Source organism: Nicotiana sylvestris, chromosome 11 (assembly GCF_000393655.2).
Source record: "Nicotiana sylvestris chromosome 11, ASM39365v2, whole genome shotgun sequence".
NCBI lineage: Eukaryota > Viridiplantae > Streptophyta > Magnoliopsida > Solanales > Solanaceae > Nicotiana > Nicotiana sylvestris.
In genome coordinates, this window is record NC_091067.1 from 148,174,666 (window position 1) to 148,190,297 (window position 15,632).

Sequence of the window (15,632 nt, forward strand, 5' to 3'; positions counted from 1 at the left end):
CCAATTTAGGATCATGACCGGCGCTCAGGAGCAAGTGCTCCCAAGTAAGCCTCATTGGTAATTTACAAAAAATTGGACAGAGTTTCCCCTGTTTTAGGACTATCCAAAAATAAATCTATCTTAGAAATCAACAACACAACCAACCTATATCGACCAAACAAGTTATAATCCTCATCCACGAAGTATTTCCAACACAATAATACTAACTTCATCTCCAAGTATACGATAGGAAAGTCTAATACGAGTCACAAGTCTATATCAATAAAAGAATAATTATGACATTCATGAAAATGACTATGGAGCGACTCGAAGAGTTTCAAGAAAGAGACTATAACAAATAAATAACAATTTTTGCCCACACGAGTAAATGCGGGGCTCACCAGGAACTATCAACTCGTGTACTCTAATTAACGGAATCCTCGCCTGCGTCTAGTGCTGTCTCTGTATAAATAATAGCGGGGAGTGAGTTGCTAGCTCAGTGAGTAATAATATTTAACCACAACTGTTTTTAATAGGGGACAAGTCAGAAAACATGTTTGTATAGTAATCAGAAAATATCATGAATAAATGCCCTTTTTCATAGATAATAAACAATAATCATTCTCACCATGTGTTTCATGTAACAAAAAAATTAATTTAACAATTCGATAATAAACTCGGTAAGCACTGTGTCATATCAATTCTTTTTTTTTTGGGAGGTTTCCAAGAAAGGATCATGTAATCTGTATCACTATGTGGACCCCTTCGTAAAATGAGTCAACTTTAATGGTAGGTCCCTACTCGAGGGAAAACTATAACTGTATGCTAGTTCTACCTTCCCACTAGCGAGGGCTATAACTGTACTCGGTAATCGGTAAATACAAGGTGCACCAGGTCTAACGAACCCGCTGTTAGATACGGGATCCTTCAAAGTCTCCTCCCATTTATACTCTTTCTTGTAAACAGTAAATACTCGTACAAAAGCATTTTCAAAATAATAAAGGGCATATCATTTCTTATCAAATCTTGTAATCTTATTTCAGTAACGATAATCATGTCTCAAGTAATAGTAAAATATGTCTAGTAACAGTGAGAATAATTCAAATAACTGTAACATCTCAAGTAACGGTAATACATATCTAGTAACGGTAAAAATATTTAGATTAATTGGTAAACATCTCAAGTAAACTGTTCGGTACCATATCAAGTAAAGGACTTATCCCACATGCAATTTTCAAATATTCGGTAACACATTTTATTTTCAAAATAAGGTATAAACCATGCAGGTTATGAAAACACAAATTGCGGTAAGATTACTACTCACAGTACTCCTGTCTAAATACTATGCCTGCCACCTCGAGTAGTCCATGAGACTCCTTTCAATCAATCTATAATCACATCATATCGACCCCGTGTTAATTTCCTTGTGCATGCTAATTCATAACTAGATTAGAATACTAAACCCTCTAGGGTTCATATTTGAAAATCAATTCGTCAAATTTTATTTATCTGTGCTATGAGAAATTCAACTAATCCATAATTTAGCTTACCCATATTATATAAAAGTCAAATTCATGGTCATGAGTTAGAGAACTACCTTTCAAATCTTGGTTCTATATATATTTGTTCCCCTGCGTGAGGCGTTACTGAAGAAGAGCCAAGAATTTCCCTTTTTTCTTTATTCTTACGATCTTGCTGCCAAAATTCCTTTTTCAAACTTCCTTCAATCACGTCTCCTCTAATTTCCAGAGAAGGCTTGTGAAAGCTTCTTGAAAAGATGATCTTCATAGCTTTTTAAATATTTGGTTCTTTCCTTCTTTCTTCCTATTGTTGTTTTCTTTCTTCATAATTTTTTTTTCCGTCTTTCGTATGAATCTGCGTTGAGTACTCCCCGTGTTCCTTCACTCGAAAGAGAGGCACCGGTTTCACATTAATTTTTTTGGTCTCCAAAAGTGGCTGGTTAAAACTTGTTCCCCAAATCTCTTTAACCTATTTCCCTTCCCCTAATGCTATTTACGTCTCTGATGGGCTAAGGCCCACTTGTACTTTTTTTTTAATTTGCTTTTATAGTAATTAGGTAAATGCTCTTATTTTAATAAGGGGTATTGCATCCTCCTCTCCTTATGAAATTCGGTCCCTAAATTTAAATCAAGTGCATACATGGCGTAGCTTTTTTTGAGTTCCCAGGTAATCTCTTCAAGACTTTATACAATTTCTTTTTACCATAACTTTCTTAGATGCTTATAGATAATAGTCATTGGCTCCTCCTCATATTTTAACTTTTGATCAAGCAATATAGTCGGTGTATCATGTGCTTAAGAGGAATCTGATATATATTTCTTAATATACTCCATAGCTCCCACTTGGTCAAGTATCTCGTATAATCTTATAAATCCTGGATTCGTCTACCCTCTTTTTCCTATTTGCACCACCTCTTTCACAGGGGAGACTCGTAAGATCAATGAGACTCTAAATATAAACTCTAAGTTTATTTTTCTCTTATCTGCACAAGAGCTTTGTGATGTGAGCAATCTTTGTCTGAATCAATTGAACTTATCAATCATTTCTTATACCAAGTCTAGTCCTAATACATTTTTTTTCTATAAGTATACCTTAGAGTCACCAACTTAAAATAATCCAATAAGAGAATACCGCCTTATGTACAAGGTTTTATATGGATCCCTTTGCATGCTTCACTACAAGCTCTTGTTATAAATAAACTCAGGTAAAAAGGTAAATAAGCATCGCAACTATCCCAAAAATGAAGAATGCAAGCTCTCAAAGTATTCCCCAAGATCTGTATACAACAATAACAACAATCCATTATAATCCCACTAGTGGGGTCTGAGGAGGGTAGTGTGTACGCAAACCTTACCTCTACCATGGGTTAGAGAGACTATTTCCAATAGATCCTCAGCATCCTTCCCTCCAAGAACTCCCACCTTGCTCGTGGGGTGAATCGAACTCACAACCTCTTGGTTGGAAGTGGAGGGTGCTTACCATCAGAGCAACCTACCTTGTCGCCCCAAGATCTATATAATACGCCCAAATTACCGTCTGCCAGTGGATAAAGTGCATTATAAGGATCCCCTCGTGTACCCAATGCTTCTGGGAAAGATTTTCAAAAGCATAAAGTAAATTAAGATTTTCTATCAGAAACAATGGACAATATAACCCCATGGAGTCGGACAATTTTCATTGATGTATATCTTATTGTAAGAAAGGTTTGACTAGCAAGAAGTGTGCCTATTATGTAACCAATTTACACTTTTTCAAGTATAGTTATAACCTCTAATTGTTTGAGGTAGTTCTGTCATAAAATTCACTATAATTCTATTACATTTCTACTTTAGATCTCGAGTTGTTCTAGCGGCCATCCAAGTCGCAAATGTTGGCCTTGACATTCTAAGAAGTCAAACAGTCAAAAAACAAGTTAAAGATTTTTTTTCTTTTCTCACAATTATAATTTTCTTCTAGTCATGGTACATCTTATTGTACCCCGAATGTACAGTGTATCTAGAGTTATGAGCTCCTCAAGAATAACTCTTATTTATCCATCTATATTTGGTACGCATAGCCGATTACCTAGTCGAAGAATACATTGAATATCAATAGTCATATCCTTATTATTATTATTATTATTATTATTATTATTATTATTATTATTATTATTATTATTATTATTATTATTATTATTATTATTATTTTTAACTAGCTAGGACGCCATCTTGATATTTACATAATCGCTCATCTTCATATTTAGTTGACTTAATATTCGATACTAGCGAAGACATAACTTTAATACAAGCCAACAATGTCTCTAAATTCTCCATTATTAAATTTAATACATGTACACTTTAGTCTCTATATATTTTTAGCCAAACGTCTTTCTAGCAGAATTTATGTTCCAAACTGCCCATTTTGTTTTGGTTCAATGAATCAGCCACAACATTAGGCTTTCTATAATGATACCAAATGGAAAAAGGGTAAAATATATAGTCATTGAACAATTCCATCCACCGAGATGCCGAAAATTGAGATTTGCTGAAAAATATGCTTTAAGCTCTTGTGGTCAGTATAAATATCACATGTTTTCAGTATTAGTAATGCCTAACACCTTTAATGCCAAAATCAATGCAACCAACTCCAAATCATGAGTAGGATAGTTTTTCTGTGCTTCTTCAATTATTTTAAAGTATAAACTATAACACGATCATTTTCATGAGAATACGTTCTAGTCCCACTCTTGAAGCAACATAAGATGTCGTGAGTCCTCCAGAACTTGATGGTAAGTCTAATACTGATATGGTTGTCAAACATGTTTTGAGTTTATGAAAGCTCTTGTCACATTCCTCCATCCACTGGTACTTTGCATTTTCCTGCGTTAACTTGGTTAGTGGTATCACAGTTATTTTGGAATAATCCTGCATAACTACCTGTAATAGCCTGCCAAGCCTAAGAAGCTTCGAATATTTGTAGGAGTAGTGGGTCTTGTCTATTTCTAAACTGCTTTTATCTTTTTAGGATCCACCACAATCTCATTTTTAGACACAATATTCTAGAAGAATGCCACTAAGTCTAGCGAAACCTCACACTTAAGAACTTGGCATAAAGCTGATTATCCTTCAATTTCTGTAACACAATTTTTTGGGTGTGATCACCGTGTTCTTCATGGTTACGAGAATATACCAGATCATCATCGATAAATAGTATGACATATCTGTGCAGAAACAGGTGAATGCCCTATCATTAAGTCTAGGAATGCAGTTAGAGCATTGTAACAAGTAACTCCTAAGCGTACTAAGTTCGGAATATTATCTTAGGAATATTCTTCTATTTGATTCTAAGCAACTGATTAAGCAAGTCATCTATATGGGGTGATGAGTACTTACAGTTATTATTTCCTTATCCAACTGCTTTTAGTCGATGTACATCTTAAATATCTATCTTTCTTCTTTACGAATAATACTTGTGCACCCTAGGGGATACATTCATCTAACAAAACCCTTATCTAGCAAATCTTGTAATTGTTGCTTTAACTATGATGATGTCATACGATATGGTGGTATCAATATTAGTTGCGTGTTAGGTTGTAAATCATTACCAAAGTCTATTTCATGTACTGGAGGTAGTCCTGGCTCACAAATATATTAGAAAATTACCTCAATGTTGGATACTTTTTTTTCTTCTAAAACTAAGTATTTCTTCTCCGGTGCCCCTTAACGTAGCTATGAGACTTAAACAACTTTTCTTCCGTAATCATTGACTTTTCATAAAAGAGATAACTTTATCAATCTCTAGAACTTTGACCCCTCTTTAAAGATAATACTGGGTTCAGTAGGGAAGATAATATATTTCTACCCATCAATATGTCAAATAGACCGTATCAAGTACAATCGGGTAACTAAGGTATTCCTACTCCCAACTCATATCTGAAAAGATGTATACACATGTTCAATACAGTTCTCTCACATATTTAGCGCACAAAAGCGGATGCTTAAAATCTCAAGTTGTTCTTAATTTCCAACTCCTTGACCTATATTCAGATCCCTACTAAAAAGTTTCAAGTCATTCCTTTCTTTCATAAAATTCTTGTTTGCATGCCTATCATGCCCATATTTTAATTTCTATATTTAATATTTTTTTTTTTTGGCCAAGTTCAACTGCCACAGAATATATTAGATTCATCAAGTGTGGGGTTAACTTCTCGTTTAGAAGGTTAGATATTCTTCACCAACATCTAAACTTGAGATGTTGCATGTCAAGCTGAGAATGACTTATGTTGGTACATCATCGTCTAAATTAATTACTTAAACTATCTAGCAAGCAAGCTTACATTACAAACTGTCAAGAAGGAATTAATTCATAAATATTCTAGTGAAATCATCACTAAATTAGTTGTGCTGCTCTTGTTTGCATCCCAAATAATATGGTATCATTTCATGTATTCACCATGTTCTCTAATCTATAAGTTGCTTGTTCCATAGACCTCTCCATAAAATATCCTATAGCTCGTAATGTGGTTAGTATATTACCAAAAACAATTAAGGTTCCTCTGAATTCAACCTTGGGGACTTTATTAAGGATACTTCTTTGTTCCCTACCATTTTTTCGGAATGGACTCTATTACACATTTTTTCGGTACAATTTTTTCGGAATGGACTCTATTACACATCTTACCGGTGTGAAAACTCCCCATTACTAACACAATGGACCTTTTATTGGCATTGTATACTACCTTTATCGCATTCATTTGCTGGGAGATGATTGCCTATCCATTGGCAACATTTGATATCTCGAAACCTATAGCCAAATTCTATTTGGTGAATGGTCCAAGCCATATAAGAACAGGATAAACGGTTACAAATTCCGTTATTTAAATTAATCGCTACACAAGTACATGGGAATAAGAAAGAAAGACAAGACATATTCTATCACACCCTCGCAGAATCACGATTATGGGAATGACCGGTTACATAACCATAATTGAGATTCTACTACCGACGTATGCTCCATTAGTCACATGAATAACCGAGGGCTCTGATACCAACTTTGTCACGACCCGATTTAGGATCATGACCGGCGCTCAAGAGCAATTGCCCCCAAGTAAGCTTCATCGATAATTTACAGAAAATTGGACAGAGTTTTCCATATTTTAGGACTATCCAAAAATAAATCTGTCTTAGAAATCAACAACACAACCAACCTATATCGACCAAACAAGTTATAATCCTCATGTACGAAGTATTTCCAACACAATAATACTAACTTCATCTCCAAATATACGATAGAAAAGTCTAATATGAGTCACAAGTCCATATCAATAAAAGAATACATATGACACTCATGAAAATGACTATGGAGCGACTCTAAGAGTTTCAAGAAAGAGACTATAGTAAATAAATAACAATTTTTTCCCACGCGAGTAAATGCGGGGCTCACCAGCAACTATCAACTCGTGTACTCTAATTAACGGAATCCTCACCTGCGTCTACTGCTGTCTCTGTAAAAATAATAGTGGGGAGTAAGTCGCTAGCTCAGTGAGTAAAAATATTTAACCACAATCGTTTTAATAGGGGACAAGTTAGAAAACATGTTTGTGAAGTAATCAGAAAATATCATGAATAAATGCCCTTTTTCATAGATAATAAACAATAATCACTCTCACCATGTGTTTCATGTAATAAAAAAATTAATTTAACAATTCGGTAATAAACTCGGTAAGCACTATGTCATATCAATTTTTTATGTTTGGGAGGTTTTCAAGAAAGGATCATGTAATCTGTATCACTATGTGGACCCCTTCGTAAAAGGAGTCAACTTTAACGGTAGGTCCCTACTCGAGGGAAAAATATAACTGTATGCTAGTTCTACCTTCCCACTAGTGAGGGCTATAATTGTACTCGGTAATCGGTAAATACAAGGTGCACTAGGTCTAATGAACCCGCCGTTAGCTGCGGGATCCTTCAAAGTCTCCTCCCATTTATACTCTTTCTTGTAAACAGTAAATACTCGTACAAAAGTATTTTCAAAATAATAAAGGGCATATTATTTCTTATCAAATCTTGTAATTTTATTTCAGTAATGATAATCATGTCTCAAGTAACAGTAAAATATGTCTAGTAACAGTGAGAATAATTCAAATAACTGTAACATCTCATGTAACGGTAAAACATATCTAGTAACGGTAAAAATATTTAGATTAATTGGTAAACATCTCAAGTAAACTGTTCGGTACCATATCAAATAAAAGACTTATCCCACATGCAATTTTCAAATATTCGGTAACACATTTTAATTTCAAAATAAGGTATAAATCATGCAGGTTATGAAAACACAAATTGCGGTAAGATTACTACTCACAGTACTCCTGTCTAAATACCATGCCTGCCACCTCGAGTAGTCTATGAGACTCCTTTCAATCAATCTATAATCATATCATATCGACCTCGTGTTAATTTCCTTGTGCATGCTAATTCATAACTAGATTAGAATACTAAACCCTCTAGGGTTCATATTTGAAAATCAATTCTTCAACTTTTATTTATCTATGCTATGAGAAATTCAACTAATCCATAATTTAGCTTACCCATATTATATAAAAGTCAAATTCATGGTCATGAGTTAGAGAACTACCTTTCAAATCTTGGTTTTCTATATATTTGTTCCCCTGCGTGAGGCGTTACTGAAGAAGAGCCAAGAATTTCCCTTTTTTCTTTATTCTTACGATCTTGCTGCCAAAATTCCTTTTTCAAACTCCCTTCAATCGCATCTCCTCTAATTTCCAGAGAAGGCTTGTGAAAGCTTCTTGAAAAGATGATCTTCATAGCTTTTTAAATCTTTGGTTCTTCCCTTCTTTCTTTCTATTGTTTTTTTTCTTCATAATTTTTTTTCCGTTCTTTGTATGAATTTGCGTTGAGTACTCCCTGTGTTCCTTCACTCGAAAGAGAGACACCGATCTCACATTAATTTTTTTGGTCTCCAAAAGTAGTTGGTTAAAACTTTTTCCCCAAATCTCTTTAACCTATTTCCCTTCCCCTAATGCTATTTACGTTGGGCTAAGGCCCACTTGTTCCTTTTTTGTTAATTTGCTTTTATAGTAATTAGGTAAATGCTCTTATTTTAATAAAGGGTATTACACATACTGTATTAAAAATGCTTGAAATTTGCTACTTCTACTCTTTTTGGTATTTGAACATTTAAAAACCTAATAGTTCATCAGCTTAGCCTTCTGGATATAGAAAGGTCGTTTCTTCCAAATGAAGGAGCTCAACATGCATGGAATGATGGAGATTAATTAGGTAATATCCTGTGGCGGAGCCACTAATTAGCACTAACAAGGAGGATTCCTATGTGTGCATGTACAAAATCTTGCATATGTCAATACTCTATGTGAATATTATTCGAAAAATCAAATAGTTTTATGCTTAATAACAAGAGGTCCTTCACGGAAAATAATGTATTATTTATGTGCATACATACATGTAAGTTATCTTGATTTTTTAAAATATTTTTTTTCCGCATAGAATGGTGTGTACGGTCAGACGCGGACTATGCTTGAAAAGAGGAATCACCAAACGCCGTTAACTTCGGCAAAAATTCTGAATATATAAGTGTATATATGTTAAAAACAAATATATATTTTGCTTAGAACTCTTAAGAACAAATTAAAAGTCCGATAGAAACACTAGTTGAATAGTTTGCTCATGCGTTCTTCCTCCCCCTTCCTCCCTACACAGGGGAGGATCTATAACCTAAATTATGGGCACGTGAACCCATGGTCTCTCGATCAAATTAGGTATTTTATGTATGTATTTTCTAAAATTGGTCCAATATTATATGTTGACACCCATACTCCATAAATATTGAATAGTGCCCTTGATTCAATAGTTAATTACTTACTCAACGAAAAATCAAATGAATCTTTGCCTAGCCTAGCCTTCTGGATGGAGTTTCATTAGACTGATCAAATGATCTTAGTATACCATATTTTATTAAAAATTCATGCTTGAAATTTGCTACATCCACTCTTTTTGGTAATTTTAAAAACCTAAAAGTTCACTATGAAGAAGAAATTTCAAGTGTAGAAATTTATAAGAAGAGACTTATTTCAACAATCAAATTTCAAATATCATTATCTTCAATTTGTTTCAGTATTGGCTAAAGCCCGTACTTTACAAGAAATATCATACAAATTTACATGACATGAGGGGTTTTCCCACTGTAGAAGTTCTTTAATTCCCTTCTCAATTTCTTTAGTCTCCTTCACAAGATTATCCATACAAAAACCAAATGCACTCAAACTTAAAACCAATTCTCCCTTGAGTTTCTCATCATTTTCACCACCTTTTAATATAACATCCACAACTTCATTTGAATGTTGAAGAAAAGAAACTAAGTTTTCCTCAATTTCCTCTTCATTTAAAGACCTTATATTATAAGGGGTTGGTAATTTTCCCAACTCAAGATCAATAGCAACTTTCTTCTTCTCAAATTCCTTGTCAAGTACCACAAGTGATTTTACCAAACTAACCTCCTCAAAACATTTTGTATAAGAGCCAATTAAATCCTTAAAAAGCATGAGGTCAGCATCTAGTTTTTTCACAATTGCTTTCCACATATTACTGTCTATTTTTTCAGATTCTTGTTCTAGGAATCTTAGTGCTTGTGACCCAAAAAGTAAATATTCCACCATTTTTGATAATGACCCCATAAGCTTACCATAGCAAGCATTACTAAAAGGCAAAAACCAGAAATTGGGCTCTGCCTCAGCTTCCGCAATGAATTTTCCTAATTCATTTACGTGGAATTTTAGCTTCTTTTGGCTTTCTTCTAAGCTATTTTTGCTATATGAACTGAAACTTATTGAGTCAATGCAATCATGCAAAATTCCAAAGCTCTTGGAAAGTTGGATTTTGGCTAATGTAGAAGCTCTCGTTGGTTGTAACAAAATTTCCACCATAATTGAACATGATAATCCAATGAAAGTTTCTGTAATTCTTGCTATGGCAAATTCACTTGGGGGACCAAATCCTTGTCTACCTAGAATTAGTACTGCCCCGATAACAGCAGAAATCCCACCTAAGCACAAAGCAAAATGAAAAAGATCAGAGACATAGCCAAAATTTTAAACTTAATTAATACGTTAAACTTTTGATTTTAATATTTGTTGACACGTTAATAATTTTTCACTTGTATACCTATATTCCATATAAAAAATAATGGTTCGATTGAACAAAGAAGAACTTTTTTTGAGTTCATAAATACCCTGCCCCCTTTTGTTTTAAATACTCAATAATAAATCTAAATAGTCGTCCACCTCACATCAGGAGTAAAGTGTGCGTACGTAGTATGTACCCTTCCCAAATCCCACTTGTAGGATTATAATATGTATGTTGTTATTGTAATCGCCCATATGCTCAAACTAAGAATAGGCGACGAATATGTACTATATTTATAGTTCATGTATAATGTATATAACCATATATAATCAGTATATAATCGATATATATTGGCTAGAAAAAATATACAGTGAAACCAGCCGATTTAATTGTGTTAAGATTCCTAAAATATTTTGCGTTGGACAAATTTCACTAGAAATGTTTGTAGTTTAATCTTAACTTAGTACTATAATATATATATAAATTTTATCTTTCAAAGCCACAAAAAAAAAAAAAAAAAGGAAAAGAAATCCCACCTGCTTGGCCGTACATTTTGCTACGGCTCAAAAAGCTGCTGACAATGAACCAAGGAAGCAGGGACAAGAACCTTATTTGCACAAATCTTTCAAAGAGAAAACATCCTATGACACCATATACTGTTCCCAACACTGTCCCTTGAGCTTTAACATTTGCAACTTTGAATGTTGCTTCTCTTGTTGCTGCTAGGCTTATAGCAACAGGCAACCCAGCCCAAAATCCATTTTCCTTACTATAAATAGATCCAAAGAAAATTGCAAGGCCTAAAGAAAGTGAGAGTTTGAAAGCAGCCATAAATCTTCTGCTATTTATAGTAACTGCCAAATTGGTCCATGTCTTACTCATAAATCCTTCTTCTTCTTCTTGTTTCTTGGATTCTTTTTTGGATGAAAGGAAAATTGGTTTATTTAACAGGAGTTTTAGGCAAAAAAGAAAGAATAAAGAGGGTAAATCTTTTTTTGTTGGTTGAATTGTTTGAAGTGTTTGGAGGAACTTTTCAGCATTTTCTGCATTTGATTCTGGGACAGTTGCTGACTCAAGGGAAATGTTTTTGACTTGCTTTGAAATGTGATCACTTAGTTTTTCTAGACCATTTTTTAGCTCTGAGTTAAGAATATCAAGTGGAAATGGAGGAGATTTTTCCAATGCAATTTCCATTCCTCTTAACGGTGTTTGAATTTCTTGAAATTTATTTCCTGGATTGTCCCCATATGGTCTTAAAAACTTGAATGGAAATCGTTCCCACTTCATGCTTTCCTGTTACAAAATTATTTTACAAAAAATATGAGGACAAATTTAACTTAGAATTACTACTGAAATAGTAGTTAATAACTATGTTGTTCGGACTCTCCAAAAACGTTGTTGCATCCGTAACGGATCCTTAAAAGACGCACTATATTTGGAGAATCTGACATGCATGCGACGGTATTTTTGCTAGTCCGAACAACATAAGTTAAACATGTAGTAGTTTATCATGGGAGCTTACTTGTTTGGATTTAATAGCTTGGAGAAGTTTGGGTCCATTTTTAACTAAGGACTTGGCTTGAGAAATTAAAGCAAGTGCAGATTCTTTGTCTTCAGCTGAGAATGCCTTCACAAACAGGTTAATCCTCTCCGAAGCATTTTCTACGAAGAGCCTGCTTTTCTCTTTTACCTATAAACATTAACCAAAATCTTGTTAAAATAAAATATTTATTCAGTATATGTATATATATATATAATCTCTTGTAGAAGACTATAGAGATTATATATATATACGCACTAGGTAATCGCACACCACACAGAAAATGTAAACCGCACTAGGCAAGCCCTGTGCGACGAGCTCTGACTGAGAGACTGCTGGTGAGGGGAATCGGTCCTAGATTCGCCCAACCAACTCAGCTAACCCGTTATGCGCAGATTAAATTATATTGATAGTGTAAAGATATACTGATTTTTTTTGAAGAGAAAGTGCATGCAAATGTTGAAAATGAAACGAGTAATAATGCATTTCACACTAACTTTCATAACATTTAGTCAAGTAGTGATTAGTAGTATTTAAACTCGATATACCGCTAGTGCGCGCGCTACTACTTTTATTTTCAACAACCATGAGAATTAAAGAGAAGTTTAACAAAGAAATAATTCTAATTCTCACCTCACAACAAGCAAGGTTTGGGTAGGGTAACAGCAATGCTAAAACACAAGCCCCAACTCCAACAGCAGTGCTAGCCGCAACATGAACCGGGTGCATAACCGGTTCAGTTTTTCCACCATTAATATAACCTATTACGTACACAATAACAAGCTGTCCTAGCGCTATGCGCTTAGCTATCAAGTGAGTGTTTTCGGGTAGCACCACGACGAACGCGCTCAATGCCACCGCAATAGCCGTGGTACTGGCCGTGAGCCGGGCCGGGCCGATCAACCACAAGCTCAATATCGCAGGACAAACACCTTGGACCGTGGCGTAAAGCGCGAGCCAACAACAACGCAAAGTGTCACCTAATGTTGCATTAGTTATAACAAGAATAACAGTAACGTAGGAAAATGCTGGGAATGCAACTTGAGTCTTGAAACATTCTGGCCCGAAAAGGGTGACTACACCAACTATGGAGCAAGCTAAGGCGGTCCGAAAGGCGGACGCTAGGCACGTCCGCCATACAGCTCTAGCTCGATTGGATTCGAAGCTAGAGGTTGCCATTGGAGAGGAGATGATGACGTTTTCTAGTATTGGCTAAGTTCAGTTAAGGCTTTAAATTCCTTATTTTGTGACGTTCGAATGAGTGGAAAAAATTGGGACAGGAGAAAGGTTTTTATAGAGTTGGATTTTGTAGGACAGCACGTGAGAAGTGGTGGGATCCTTGTGGGGTTGGGGTACTAAAGTGGAAGGCTACGCCAGCCAAGAACGTTCTATGAGAAACTTAGGGTGAATGAGTTAATTAATTTAGTAATATATGGATGAGGATAAGAAGATTTTATAAATGAGTTGACAATGACCCTTAAACTTATTTTCTGGATTTCGTCATGATCTGAGTCTTTTTTTTTTGGTCAGTAGAAAATGCTACACTGAAGTAAAACTTTAAAAGACAAAGGAGAATCAATATTTTTAGTTATCTAATCCTCATTGATACATCCTTGAGCAAGCTCGTTCCTAAAATTATCCTTATAGGCATCCATTTCATTCATTTAAAAATCAAGGTTGAGACATAATTAAGTAAATTAAAGTCTTTTTTTCTTCTAACAGCTTAAATTATTAGGTGAGATATGTATATGATTCACTATGATATCAAAGCAGACAGTGGTTCTAATTCGAATCTTATCACCACCCTGTTATCTAAAAGAGAATTTCACATGCTGGACTATGAAAACTAATCAGATTCGTACGTGAGAGGACGTGTTCATATATGTAGTCCATCTTTTCATCTGTACCATGAAAACTATTGAGATTGACTCATATACGAGTTCTTCATGTGACCTTAAAAAGCTTGTGGTACGGCTTGGAATTATGTGTAACGACGTATTTATGTGGTACTCCTGATGAAATGGCACTTGGATATAGAACTTTGGTTAGCCACAATGAGTGACTCACATATATTTACAAAACAGTTTAGGATGAGCATCAAAAGAAAGTGTCTTTTTGCCCCCAATTAATAGCTCAATCTTCACCTTATCATCAGTGTAGAAAACAAGCTTGTTGTGCATAAGTCCAAAACCCATATGTCAAGACAATACGTTGAAAACCTGCACCTTGACCATTATCAATTTGTTGGTTAGCAGCACCCAGGGCAGAGCTAGAGAGAAGTAAGTATCTTTTGTTTTGATAATTATGTATTTATATTAGAAAATCCATTAATTATGTATAAAATATTATTGCGAACTCAATAACTAATTAAGACGAGTTATGGGCAGAGGCGGACTCCGGTTTTGGCGGTAGTGGAGACATCATAAAATTTAATATAAACTTATCACTGTTCATAAAGATTGGTAAGGGAGTCTATGCTAATATCTGACTATTTTTGAAGACATGTACAAGTATATATAAAGTTTTTGCAGAAATTTTCGAGTAAGAGTAATCCATCAACTCATCATGTGCGTCCGCATCTGATTATAGGTTCAACGGCAAGTGTAAAACTCATAAATTTCAAATTCTGGCCCACAAGCTTCCCATTTGCGTCCCTAAAGAATTCTAGAGGCGGCTTATTATCGTACATACATTTGGTACTTTCTTGTGATTCAAAGTAAATAAGGGTACAGTGCCTAAAGGATTACAAGAATATCCACTAAGAATAGTTTCAAGCACTAGCAACTTCATTTACTACTGTATTAGCTAGTGCTGGTTGGTATGTTAAACCAAAATCATGATATTATTGTCCGAAATTTACATCTCTTTGAAGATTATGTTATTATGAAAACAATTGTCATATCTGATGCTTTATGCCATTTCTTAGTCTTTCAAGTCATTTGAAAAGAAATATTACAAAGAAAATATTTTTACTTTTGGACATAAAAAAAAAAAGAAAAAAAATATATCTAGAAACTTCTATTCTTCTACCATGATCTCAATCTTGCTTCTTGAAATTTATGTTGAGGGTTTTAATGTAGGTTGGATTGTCAACACTAATATAATTAATTATTACTAACTGCATAACTTAGTATGAATAAACAAAGATTAGATCTACTAAGTTCGATGGGCAAACTAAAAAGAAAAGACAAGATATCATGTTCCTTAATAGTGTCTTATTCTGCACTTAATTACAGATTAATTAAAGATTAATATCCTTTGACAATAAGATGCCAAGCATGGTATTGCTCAGGCTTGATGTGGAAAAAGTTTAATGTGCTAATCACCTATAATGCTAAGTAAAAGAAACGCAAGCTTGTCGTACGGCTTGAGGACAAAAAACAATTTAGGTGAAGCAAAAAGCTAAATATTGAACAGTCAATATTTAATAATAAAAACATTGTGTGTAGAAA

The 15,632-nt window shown here is 34.4% G+C and overlaps 1 protein-coding gene across 1 annotated transcript; it reads right to left on the reverse strand.

The window, feature by feature from the left end:
* Nucleotides 1-9,584: 9,584 nt before the first annotated feature.
* LOC104246501 (uncharacterized) lies at nucleotides 9,585-13,430 on the reverse strand. Its single transcript, XM_009802313.2, has 4 exons — nucleotides 12,814-13,430; nucleotides 12,163-12,330; nucleotides 11,177-11,933; nucleotides 9,585-10,560 (listed from the first exon to the last, which is right to left on the reverse strand). Exons 1-4 carry the CDS (start codon nucleotides 13,357-13,359, stop codon nucleotides 9,620-9,622), a joined length of 2,412 nt encoding a protein of 803 aa, XP_009800615.1. The 5' UTR covers nucleotides 13,360-13,430; the 3' UTR covers nucleotides 9,585-9,619.
* Between the last annotated feature and the right edge of the window lie 2,202 nt (nucleotides 13,431-15,632).